Below are 13,559 nucleotides of genomic sequence, written 5' to 3'. Positions count from 1 at the left end.
ACGCTCCACGGTAGATTTTCACTCACATCTTATTTGACAGCTCTACTATAAACTTTCCTTTTTAACTCTGCTTTTTAAGTAAAAAACCAAAGTTTGTAGTAGAGATGTCAAACAAGATGTGAATGTATTCTTGGGCTCAAATGAAAGAGCGAGTCTCGAAATGGTGTGCAAATGTCTCTAAAGATGACAAATGTCTCTAAAGATGATGTCTGTTTTCAATTGAAAAGCAGAGTTGTGACAACATTGTCCCTGGTTCAAGAATCATCCTTAGAATCATTCGCAGGCCATTCCGCGACGCGCTCTTGCACTCGGGCCTTAAAAAACATTCACATCTTGTCTGACACGAATAGAATAGAATAGTGTGAATAGACACTGCCCAATAAAAAATTCAATAAAAATTGGCGAAAAATATTATACAGCAAATCGTTTTTGCACCGTGAAATGGAATGTAACGTCACGAAACTGAGATATTTATCCACACCATGAAGAGGGAAGTTGTCTCCATACAAATTAAATCCAATTAGATCGAATGAACTCATAGAGGAGACTAGCCAAGTACCTAGACAGTTGAAATTGCCACTCGTTTAACCCAAGAAAAATGGCCAACCCATCGTGAACCTCAGCAAATGGAGCAAGTGCATTTACCCCCTCGTGAACTGCATGGAAAAAATTCAAGACAATGTGAAAACCGTCCAGACACTCGCGGTTGCTTTGTGATGGGATGAAGGATAAGCCGGGCATCCCAGTGAAATTCGTCGCTTTGTAAAGCGCCTGACTGGTATTTCCTGGATTTTACGAGTGCGTCTACGTGTTTGCCCCTCAAATTGACGCCCTCGCTTGGTCGCGTGCCTCCAGTAATTAAGTTTTATCGTGCAATTTTTGTAAAGAAAACATACCCCCTTGAACTCGTTCTCCAGCAGTACGTAATTTTTGCAACAATAAAAATTTCGCGGATTTTTACCCTTTGTAACCTTCAAAATTCGATGAGGCTCGTTGCATCCTCCAAGCTTGAGCCTTGATTCAGTCGTTTCAACTCAGACCGTTAGAAAATTTCTCTTGAAATTTCAAGTGAAAAAGCTTCAAATGTTTAACAACGACAAAGATACATGAAATTTCTGTATATTTCTTCATTAACGAATCAGTTAATTGCTTGAATATTCAAGCAATTCTCGATTATCAGGTCCACGAATCAGGTCACGGTACTGGAAAACCCTGAAAATTTTGGCAATTCAAGCAGCAATTTTTCTGAATTGTCAATCTATTGAAAATTGAATTGTATGTGACACGAAAATCCCTTTTTTTTTAATTTCCAAGATGAATGAGAACGGTTCAGTGAACGCTTTCATTTGTAATATAATTCAACCTCACAACACCAAAAATTCAGATGACGCTGACTGAAATTTTAAAAAATTGCTAATACTGCGTATATTGCGAAAATCGCCTGAAAATTAAGTACCTCGCCACGACCAAGCCGCAAAAATCTCTCGAGAAATGATTATTACAATTCAATTCGCGTTACAACAACTCGCATAACACTCCTTATCACTCAAAATATCGCCCTAAATACCATTCAACAGTTAATAACCGTGAAATATTCAGCTAGTGTTCCCTTATCTCTCCGCAAGATACTAAATCCGTAAGTAAAGAGCTTGAGATCTCTGGGTTACTGTTGTTATGCGCCTCCGAATGAGACACGTTTGAGACACCAGGGCGTGGGCGAGCCCAGGACTCGTTCTCATTATGAATGAGAAAGTCCACGCACGACCCGTCGAGTCACTGGGTGCAGCGTATTTTTTATTTCGACATTAACATCGAAGGTTCAAGAACGAAGAAAAAAAAGTCGTGACAAAAAATTCATTATCGCCCCCCAAAAAAAATCCTCCCAATTCATCAAATTAAATATTTCAATTAGACGAGCCACGAATCCACTCCCATTTCAAGCTCCACTTGACCCAGTAAATTTATTCAATTTAATCTGACATCATGCAATCTCGAAACTCATTAAATTAATTAAATTGGATAATTAGTTGGCGATGTACTGTTCACCTCGGTATTCAATAATGGAATGAAATGTTGGACTAATCCCTCAAGAAGATGACTCTGTGGTCATTCACGAGATGCGCCAGTCGTCATGTGTAAAATGTTTTTCAACGTCTGCACTCCTGCGGTAAATCAAACAGTATTAACCACGTATTTCCTCATTACGTGCACAGTTAACCGGGTGTGGTGTGGTAAAACTTCTGGCATTATGAATATTAAAGGAGCACAGGCATTAGTAAGAGTCATTAAATCGTCTTAACACATGTAGTTTAAGGAGAAATCTGTGACTGGGAATAATGAAGAGGGAGAAGTGCAGTTATCGGAAATGAAAAATCATGAACTGATTTGTCAGAAAATTTCGGAGTTCATCCTATTCCATTCGTTTTAACCCAAATATAATTTGAGAAGTGAAGAGAAAAGGATTGAAAACATGCCATTTAAGTAGTCTCAATGTCAAAATAGCAACTGCATTCTCCATATGGTTTTTCCCCACTGGATACTTTCACCCTAGCAGACAATTATGCTCGAATCTTTTTGGAGCGAATCATAAATTGTTAAGAAAACGGAATAACTATTCTACGGAGAATTCAAGCTCTGAGATGGGCACCAAAAGAGCCAACCAATTGTCCACAATTATCTGTAATTTTTTCTCATTAATTTCTTCTTCGTTCTTAAACCTTTCATGTAAATGTCGAAATAATGTTTAGACGGGTCGTGCGGGGTAAAACTTGTGGCAGTATGAATACTAAAGGAGCACGGCCATTAGCAATAGTCATTAAAGCATCTTAACTCATGTAGTTTGTGGAGAAATCTATGAACGGTAATAGTAACGAGGGAGAGGTGCAGTCGTTGAAAACAAATGAGGAACCTAATTGTGAATATCATGAACTGTTTTAACGGAAAAATCCGGCATTTCCCTTTCGTTTTAACTCGAATATAATCTCCGAAGCGAGAAAGATTAAAAACATGCCATTTAAGTAGTCTCAATGACAACATAGCAACTGCATTCTCCATATCGTTTTTCCCCAGTGGATACCTTCACCCTAGCGGGCAATTATGTTCGGATCCTCTCGAAGTGAATCATAAATTGATAAGAAAACGAGATTATTATTCTACGGAGCAGAGATGCACACCAAAAGAGCCAGCTAATTGTCCACAATTATCAGGAGCTCACGGGGAGGGGAGATTCCAATCCGGTTCGCTCCCTCTATTCCTGACTTCTTTCTGTGACGATGCGAAGGTTAATGCCAAGTGGAACTCGGCCGATTTAAGAATATATGCGTTGGAGCTACTGAAATGGGAGCGTTGAGATCCAACTCGTTCTAAATCCTTCTGTGATTGATTGAGATTTTTTTAAAAATAAATTCCGAAAGGATAAATCGCGCTGGTTTTTATCGGCGAATTGAATAATTTTTCCAATTGTTATTGCATTCGAACGAATATCAATGGCAAATGAATGAGATTGTTTTCTCAATTGATGATTTCCCTTCGGAATGAATAATTCACTGGGGAAAATTTTTTGGGAAGAAAAAAATGGCCATTTACTCCACAAAATGGCGTAGAAAATTGTTGTGAACCTCTGGCCGTAACGCGGACCGAAACTGTTGCACGAGCACGAGAGATATCCGTACAATTGCCAACCTGTTTAATCACGATCGATTGCTACTCAGGATCCTTTGTAAACATTCATCCCGTAAAAATGGATAACACGAATTTACATGATTGCTGGTGGGTCGCATGTAAAAGATATTACCAACTCGATATTTACGCAAATTTCGATTCCCTGAAATTGATAGGTTTGTAGTGCATGACTATTTCACCAGGGGCCTCACAATGTTTTATCAGAACTCGTTTAGTTTATTATTCAGATTTTATCAAATCGGAGTAATCATTCCACCCACACGAATAAATATCTCCACAAAATGAAGATTTTAAATTGTTGACAATGAATTCAGGACGAAATTACGAAGAATTTTAAATTAGTTGAGAATAAAATAATCGATTTATCTGAATTTCTCTGATTTCTAGTGACTTTCGTGGAGGAATTGATCTAAAATTTATAGTTTTCCTAGAACTGTCCCGGTAATTTCCGCCAAAAATTTTCAGCCCCCAAGAAAAAATCATCAAAGTTATTTATATATGAAATATATACGGAATGGATGAATATTATATAAAAAATGAAATTTTGGAATTTCATTATCATTCAAAATTATGAAAATTAAAATTGTGAAATTTTGATATTGTCAAATATATTTTCAATATAATATTCATCTAGCCCGCATGTATTTTGCACATAAATAACCTTCATGATTTTCTCGTGGAATAGTGTACCTATTCCTTCCTCTTTCACTGAATGAATCCATCGGCTAATGTATCCATCGAAAGCATCGATCTTTAACACTCCAGCACGCACGCAATTCCGGCAAATTCTCCATTGATTTTTCCCAGAAAACTCGCGTGCTCAGACACAGCTTTATGTGCTGAAGCTACTTGATGAGGTCGTTCCACTCTGTCTCGAAAATTCGCATTAATGGGCGCCAGTGTGTCTCGAATGATCGATCGAGCACCGAGGGCTTCCCCGCGATCTCCCGTTCCACAAAAATCCAAATAAATCCCGCCCATTGAATTTTCAACGTCAAAGTTCAAGGAGATGCGAGAAATTATTGACCACAAATGTGATGATGCAAAGCGCGCTGTGAGAATTCTGTGACCCAATATGGAAGTGCAACGGTGGTCTGCGTTTATGAATCACTTCTGAACGCGGAATCAACGACAGAACTATAAAAGGTACGGGAGAACAATTCCCAAGTGATTTTCACGAGTCTCCTCAGCTTGTTATCAGCTCAAATAATCAAGACGTGCACAACGCGTGAGGAGAGAATTTGTTCAGCTTTAAAAAACAAAAAGATAAAAAATAACAAAATTTGTCGGAGAATTTTTTCAACGGATTCACCTCGATTCCATTGAAATGTTGCATCCCGTCGACAAATTCACGTCTCCGCATTATCATTACAGCCCGGTATTTCCAATTTTCTCAAGGATTAATGTACCACACGTGAAAGAAGTATCGACAGCCGGCAGCTGAGGAAGAGATAACCCGTTTAACCCTCTTAGGCCCCTAGTTTTAGAATCAACAAGGCAGGAGTTTCCGGCACGCGAGATATACAACGTCACGAATTCCTCGGTGCCACAAATTTCTCGGTCTTCATCCCGAGCGATTCAACTCTATCGATTATAATTCGTAAAAATAAAATTGAGTAAAAAAATGAAATAAAAATAGAATTATTCAACTACGTAATTCTAATCGTTTCAGGCTCTCCCCCGCGTGATTGAAATCATCTAATTAACCTAATTACCACATATTCGATAAGAAAATGACCCACAAGTCTCCCATAATTACCCCAGCGACCATTCAATTACTGAAACAGCCTTAAAAACCTCGTGATAAAAATTCACACCACTTTAATTGATAATTCCCGTAATTAAAACATTAGTCCTGATGAATGAAATGTTCTACATATACCGAGTATTTACCTGGTCTTGAATCTCTGCGTGTCGTCCTGTCCGGCCCACATTCTCCCCGTTACTCGGCCCGAAATAAAAAACCAATAAAGTAAAAAAAAATTATGAACAAAATAAAATTCTTAATCAGTGCAGCAGCTCTCGGATCCTCCAGCCTGAATATCTCAACTTATTCCTCAAAAGTTCACAATACCCTTCCCACCAGACTCTCCTCTGCACCGCGGATGCACGCGATAGGGTCAATAGGTCCTCCCACCGTCCGTTTCACAAGTCCAATTCTTCAGTTAACTTGAGTTTGCCTTTTAAAGGACGAAAAATTGCCGATAATTTGCTTCACCTAAATTCTAATGACTCGTCTTTAACGAGAAAATGATCACTCTCGAATGGACACTGGCTGCTTACGGTGTCTGCCTGATGGAGCAACTGAAGTGCCAGTGCCACCAGAAAGATCGTTTTCTCGTGTCGCGTGGTCCCCCAAGTATCTGCCGGGGTTCCGACACGTTTGCACGCCCCGAATGTGTACGTATGCATGTATCGGTTTACTGTCGTGTGTTTTAAACTTTCGTTCTTGGTGCGAGTTTGCCTTCAGAGTTGACGGACACTGGCGGGAGATACGAATTTAGGGATAAACAATTTAATTGTCTCAACGGTTTCGTTGGTGAATGACAGTTTTACGGATATCCAAGTATTTTGGACTTTTTGGGCCCCGATTGACCCTCAATTTCCGGAGATTTTAGAATGGTTTTATTATTTATTATTTTTAATCTAATTTTAATATTTTATTTTATGCTTCCGGAGATTTCACAATGATTTTATAATTTGATTATTTTATTATTTTATTATTTGAAAAAAATTAGAACGTTCACTTTGGAGGAAGACTGATGAAATAATTTAAAAAGTGCAATTTTTGAAAATTAATTTATAGACAATCAATTTTCCCCCCTAAAAATCATCAACTTGAAAATTGCTGCCATTTTGTTTCTAAATATTCATGCTCCACTGATAATTCAATCACTCAAGTTGTGAAATGTCCATCTCACTTGGAATTTCATAACCATTTTTTTTCTAAATTCGATTCAATGACACTCTCATGAGATTTACTACAAAATCCTCCATGAAATGAAAGATGTTTGAACATCCTTAATGAGGATAATTTCATAATCTGTCATATCCCAACTATTACCTCTTGGTTTTGCCTACAACTCGGAAAATCATCGAAATAAAAATTTCATTTGCAGAACAACTGAGTCAACATAGTCTTGATCACCGAATTATTCCCATTCCCCGGATTATCTTCTCAGGGACAAGACCTACCGCAACAGTTCTCACAATTTCCAAGAATTCATCCGTAATTTAACATTATCTCCTCAGCGATGATTTTTCAACCACTTGAGTTCTATCATTTCACAGCAGATATTTATATTATGTATTTTCTTCCAAGAAGAAATTTACTGACCGAGACACTTGAACTGCTAGAATAACGGTATTCCCAACTTTTGTGGAAAAATGAGTAAATAAAAAAATAATGTAATGCAGACGATGGTTAGAAATAATAGAAAATTCCCCCGTTTTTTCCTCTTTATTTCATTCTCTGTTCTCGTGGCTGTGCGTAGGCAGATGTCTGGTGTGGGTGGGTTTGGCAGGTCAGACGGGAAGTGCAATCGTATTGGTTATCTTTACAGGAGCTTTGTCATGGGCTGTTGGGTAACCTCGATCGGGCGTTATATTCCTTGTAATAACAAACAGTTCTGAGAGCAACGATAAGGCGTGCACGTCTCCAGTGCATGTCGGTATCTTTTGACGATTGGAATTTCAAAGTTAAAAAAGTCGTGACTCCAGGCACAATCGAATAATGCGAAGGAGTTAAAGCTATATTTCCTTGCACTTCTGGCATTTTTTTTTGTCTTTGCATCGAAGAATTGAAGTCACGTGTCAATAAAAAATCCGCATGTTAATTTATCGATGCATCATGATTTTTCAAGAGGCTCTACACTGTTAAAAATTATCGGCTAAACTTTTAATGCCAAATTCCGGAATAATCCAATATTCCATTGATTTTGTGTTCAAATGATCTGGAAATCAATAAAATAGTTGATTTTTCAGTTCAATTATTCTGTGAAAATTCCGAAAAATCCGGAAAATTCACGGAAAAATTGAAAATTCAGGTAATTTTGTTTCTGAATATTCACGTTCCACTGCAAACTCGATCAAATTGTGAAGGGATTTACTATAATATCTTCCACGAATTAAAAAAAAAATTCTAACAATCTATGGATCTTCCCAGAGCCGATGTTTCCACTTGTGAGTAAATTTTTTTATAAAACGAAAGTGTAATGATGGGAACAAAGAACGACTGCGGTTGAATGATAACAATGCAACTCGTTTGGTGTATTCGTTCGGCATCAGGGGCAACTCCCACTGATTCCAATTACCTCTTCATGCCCTCAAATCAGTTTCATTGTGTTTTTCGAAATTCCGCTATTTTATTCAAATTTAAAAATCGATGTCGCTTTGCTCCCTCCGTCGAAATTTTGGGGGAGAGTAATCCCTGAGAAGTCTCATGCCACGAAAACCCCAACGGAAGTTGCGCAATCGCCCACTGCGCATGAACGGCGCTATATCATATCAATATTATTCCCTTCAATTTAATGACACATTTTTTCCCGTAAAACCGAACAGAGGAAGTATTTGACGTGTTATCGCCATCGGATACCATAAATGCATCCCGGAAATCGAGGTCAGGGATTTTTCTATTTGAGAAATGAATAAAATAGATATTCCAAGGGAAATAACCGTAAAAAGGAAAAAATTTCCTTGAGAAAAGAGTCAAGACCATTTCCACAGAATACGGGGGGAGTCGTTTGTACAATCTCAGATTGACACATTCCCCGTGAAAAAATCCAAGATATGACACTTTGGCCTCAGGTGAAACACATTTTTTTTCATTTTTGACTTCTTCCAAATACTTTTGAGTGTTCTGGCGAAAGTCGACTTTCTCCCGGAAAAAATCCAAGGTCTGACACTTTAGCCCCAGGTAAAAAAAAATGTTTTATTTTTGACTTTTTCCGAATACTTTTGAGAGTTCTGGATAGCACCAAAATACCACCCATTCTCTCCCAGATTTCAATTTAATCCGGCAGACGATGAGTCAGCCCATGAGTCTGGTAATTCTCGTATTGCCCCTGGCATTCATACGAGTGGGAAATATTTACAGTCGTACTTGATGGGATGTCCAGTTTGTCTAGTAATCTAGAATCCTGCAAACTCGGATGATTATTGTGGGGCGGGGGCCATTCGGGCTCATTAAAACGGTGGTTTAAGGCCAATCAATTTTTTATCATTCCCTCATTCAATAATCTGTGCAATTTTATTTCGCTGGCCCCAAGTTACCGAAAACTTCGCACTGAGGGGGCAAAATCGACTGACTTTGAACGTAAATATCTTCTGGACCAATGACGCAATTTGGATGACTCACATCTCATTTTGAAGCTCAAACAAATACCTTGAAAATCGGGGGATTTCACTCTACCGTTCTCGAGTTATTCGCAATTACATGAGAACGCTGGACATCTCCAAATTCATTCAAACAAAATCGTCTTTTTCATTCATTTCGTCTTCTCTCTTTTAAATGCCCGTGAATCCCCTGACCCTTCCTTACATTTAACCGTTAATAAAAACGTCACATAATTTGCTCATCGGAACTAGTGCCCCATAAATAACGACTGAATCGAAAGACAAGAAAACCGAAAAACCAAACAACTGTATCACCCCGTGTACACACGAGATTTATTTCATCCCGGTACATATCCAATTCCACGATAAATCGAGATAAGAATGGTGACTTTGACGTTGGAGATCGGGTTTTACCTCTCGGGGGAACAAATTTTTCCGTCATAATTCTTGCATTTTTTTTTCTATCGCGTCTCGTGCACAACTGCGATGAAAAATAAAGGACTGGACGTTGTGGGGCGCCGAACGTGGACAGTAGCGTGAACGACATATTCTCACACATAACTTGAACTGGAAATCACTCGAGCGAATCATTATGGGACGTGAGTAACTCGTGTCTCGAGGCATACGCGTATAACCCCGTTAATGGGGGGCAATAAATCATTAGTAAAAGGTGTGTATCACAATTTTCTGGGGGAACTGCTCCGACGACACGATAAAATCACTTTTCGGAAGTCTTTGTGGGTATTTGAGGCTTTTGTTGAGATTTTGACTTTCGGATTTGTGGGGGCAATGTCATCATCAGGTTTGATGGTAATCTGTGGTTTCTTTGGGGAGGAGGAACGGAGGTAGAGCCCAGGCAGATCATTATTCCGATAAAATACGAACACTGGACTATTATTATTGGGTCATGATCATTTGGAAAAGTAATTGTATTTTTTTTTTTGAGTAAGCTTGAATTATGTGAAACAATTTGGAGAAATATATCACTATACCCTATATTTTTAAAACTTATCATTTTCTTAAGGACTGAAACCCTCTTATTGAAATAAATAAATGAGTTTATGGATTTTTTGAAAAACAATTGTTGAAATAAGTGGGAAATTTTTGAGTAAAGAATTTTATTTGATTTCTTCACATTTAGGCGAAAAATCCCTAACGTTTAAACTTTTTTTATGTTAAATTATTCAATTTAAATTTTGTTAAAATATTTATTCAGGCAATAATGCTTCATTTGAATCAAATAAATCGTTTATTTGACTCTAATAGAAGATTTATTTTGAATTTCTGAATTTAAAAAATTTATTGAAGTAAATAAAAACTTTTTAAATAGTTTTATTCGACTCCTCCAGACGCATGAAAAAAATTCCTCCTTTAAAAAACCGATGAAGAACTAATTGTCATAATCCGATTAAATACAACTCTCGGCGCAATCTATTGGCGAGGCCTGGAATCAGAACCTCGCCGAATAAAACCGACAGTGAGTCAAGCTACAAATCCCTCGAAAAACCTTCCCCCAGGTGAACAATCGCTTAGTAACACCCACTCGCCAGATATTTGACAAACACGAGCTAGCTGTCTCGCCTGCTTCATCGATTTCCCCCTCGTGCCAAACCCACTCATGTAGTTACATCGTCTGGACAATCACCCCCCCTGTTTTCCACAAAATGGACAATCCCTCTCCCTTTGTTCACGCATTTCACCCCCTGGCAAGTCGCGTGTCACTAAAATAACTTATTCATCAGTTTGGAACGTCGAACCTTCGGTTGCGAATCGAGCCAAGGCCAAGTGCATCTAGAAATAAATTCGCGTTTCTATACTAGAGGTTGATGCCCTTTCAATTCGTTGGAAATTGTTAAAACCTCTCAAATTAAATTTTACAAATATTTTTCCGTAAAATTCTGTCAAAATTTGGCAAAGAAATTTAAGAAATAAAATAAAACGAAACTGAAAATTCAAAGAAATATTATAAATATTGATGACAATGCCCCAAAATAATGATAATAATAGAGAGCAAATAATATGACATGAAAATTAAAAATTGAAATGAATGAATGGTCCAACAAAAATTGAAGAAAAAAAAATCTGAATTTATTTCGCGATGAAAAACCTTGCGAATTTGCTGGTAAAGTAGTTTCCCAGTATTACCCTCGCAATCCTGAAATCCTCTGGCTATAGCTGGTGAGAGTGAGACCCCGGGTAGCAACCCACAATTATTAGCAGGCAATCAGGACAGCTGCGACGGGCGGGGACACATCCCTCTGACTCACCGTCCAGACAAAAAACCCGAGACTTTTTCCCTCTTTTTTATTATTTACTCCCCGCAATTCTCCCCTCTCCCATTCCCATTCATTTTTCCACAATGTTGCACCTGTTACCTCGAGAACACAAAGGAGAGTATCAAAAACCGACCAGAATAATTCATTTCGCGAGATAAAAATAAACCGAGTCGCTGAGAAAACGTGATTGACTTTTGCTGACATAATTACGCGCTAATGAGGTTACAAGAGCGTTGGTCGTCATTAATTTCCGCAATCGTTTGCGATAATCTCTTTACGAGGCGTCGATTTTTTTCGCGATTAGAGGGGAACGAAAATATTTTTTGAGAATTTTCGGGGGAGTCTTTCCGAAGGGTTGCGACGACGAGGGGTTCGTCCACCCCTGGAGAGGCCAACGCCCTCATTTTTCCCTCCCAGACACTGCCGAACCCTCGCAGAAACTCCAAAGCCCCTCGGAGATAATTGAATCCCAGAATAAACCCGCATAATCAAATTTTATAAATCGAAATTTAAGAATAAACGAAAAAGCGTTCATTTCTTTCGGGATTTTCCTTTCATTTTCGTCAAATAAAATTAATTCATCACAATATTTCCTTAAATTCTAGATTAGAAATAAATAACAATTTTTGTATTCCTCTGTTTCTTTTTTTTTGGCAAATAAAAATGTTTCAGTGATTGATAGTCATTTCACTGCCATTTTTACACTCTTAAATCCTCGAAAAAAATGCACAGCTCCAGATAAACCCCTAAAATGCGATTTTATCAATAGAAATTAAAGAAAAAATGGAAAAAAAGTTCATTTTTCTTGCAATTTCCTCTCATTTCGTCAACTAAAATTGATTCTCGACCCAAAATGACCTCCAGAATGGGGAATAAATAATAAATTTCAATTCTCCAGTTGCAAGTCGCATTTTTAAATGCAAAAAACCTCTCTAAGTAGTCGATACCGTCACTTCCTCCCACCTTTTGTCACAATTTCTTCCGCAAAAAACCCGGAAATCCTGAGGCAACAGTCCGCATACGAGAAATATCTGGTTATATCCGGTTACAACCGATACGAATGGAGGCGAAATCTCCCAGACGATTCCCCGGAGCAATCGCAACGCTTTCCCACCGCCCGAAAGACCAAAAATCCCAAGCCCAAGCCCCAACCAAACATTTCCCAAAATTAAATCCCTTCGACGATCTCAAAACGATTCGGTAAACACATGGGTCGAAAGCCGGCTGCTCCAAAACGCCCCCAAGACGCTTCCACCAGCTCCAAAAACTATTTCACCTCGCAAAACCCCCGGAAAACACCGTCACCCCCTCGGCCAAAAATCCTAACCCCAAAGGAACCCGAAAAAAAATTATTTTCCCCTCAACAAAAATTTTCTTTGTCCCTTTGTCTTCGGAATCCGCGAAAAAAATGATTTCCCACTTACTTGCTGGAGTTACGCCCGTCGATCATTCCCTTGAAGGTTCCAGTCGATGTCATGATAAAATTAATTAGTTAATAATACTCGTCGGACGATTTTCAGGTGAAATTTTGTTGAAACGTTGAGAATTCCGTGAGGAGACCGCAGGGAGTTGTAGACAGGAGCACACGAAACACACGACTCTTTTTAGCTAGGCTAAATCAAACAGTTTGGCCAATACGATTGGTAGGCTGACGGCTTTGGCACTGCGTGACGTCATGGCGGCTAGTCAACTGAGAGACTGAACTTGATTTCGCGAGGGACTGTGTGATTTTTATCGGTTGGAATTCAAGTGAAATTTCGTTTTTTAAGATGAGAATAATTAAAATTGTCGTTGAGAGAGTGTTGGAGGGTTTCTCGGGGTTTCTAGGGGGTTTTCGGGGGGCGAGATGACGGCGGGAAAGGACAATTTTTTGAATGACAGTTGGAGGCGCCCCCTGAGGTGAAGGGAAACAGTGATAAGTTTTTAGGGGATTGGGTATTGAGATCCGATCAATTAGCCCCTCATGTATAGATATTCCAAATTTTTATTTTTTTCCTCATTGAAGTAGTTTTGAAGAAAATTACGAGCTAATAAAAAACATTCGCTAATTAGTACTTTTTTTTAAATAAATTTTTGAAAAATCACCTCTGGAAAAAAGCCGTTATCCCCTCTATTTCATTATTTCTAAAAAAAAATTATGACCAATCGATAGCAAATTGTTTGAAGATTTTTGCGAGTGGAGAACAAATCGTCAATGCAATCCTATTATTGCGTAAATTAACAATTCCAATTTCAACTGAAAACCAGAGTTGATGACCAGAGTTTGTA

General features: G+C 38.4%; 1 protein-coding gene across 2 annotated transcripts in view; it reads right to left on the bottom strand.

The window, feature by feature from the left end:
- Positions 1 to 12,931, bottom strand: part of LOC107036901 (microtubule-associated protein Jupiter) — a 38,306-nt gene extending 25,375 nt beyond the window's left edge. The window contains exon 1 of one of the 2 annotated variants that reach the window (XM_015255148.1): positions 12,716 to 12,931. In XM_015255148.1, coding sequence (XP_015110634.1) covers positions 12,716 to 12,768 — 53 coding nt within the window. In that variant the 5' untranslated portion in view covers positions 12,769 to 12,931. Of the gene's footprint in view, positions 1 to 5,574; positions 6,047 to 12,715 lie in introns of those variants that run through there. The other variant, XM_015255149.2, reaches the window with a different exon arrangement.
- Between the last annotated feature and the right edge of the window lie 628 nt (positions 12,932 to 13,559).

The sequence above is a fragment of the Diachasma alloeum genome, unplaced genomic scaffold (genome assembly GCF_001412515.2).
Source record: "Diachasma alloeum isolate Michigan unplaced genomic scaffold, Dall2.0 Dall_scaffold_00212, whole genome shotgun sequence".
Taxonomy (NCBI): domain Eukaryota; kingdom Metazoa; phylum Arthropoda; class Insecta; order Hymenoptera; family Braconidae; genus Diachasma; species Diachasma alloeum.
Note: the sequence above shows the minus strand (reverse complement) of the source record. Positions and strands in the feature narration are given on the sequence as shown.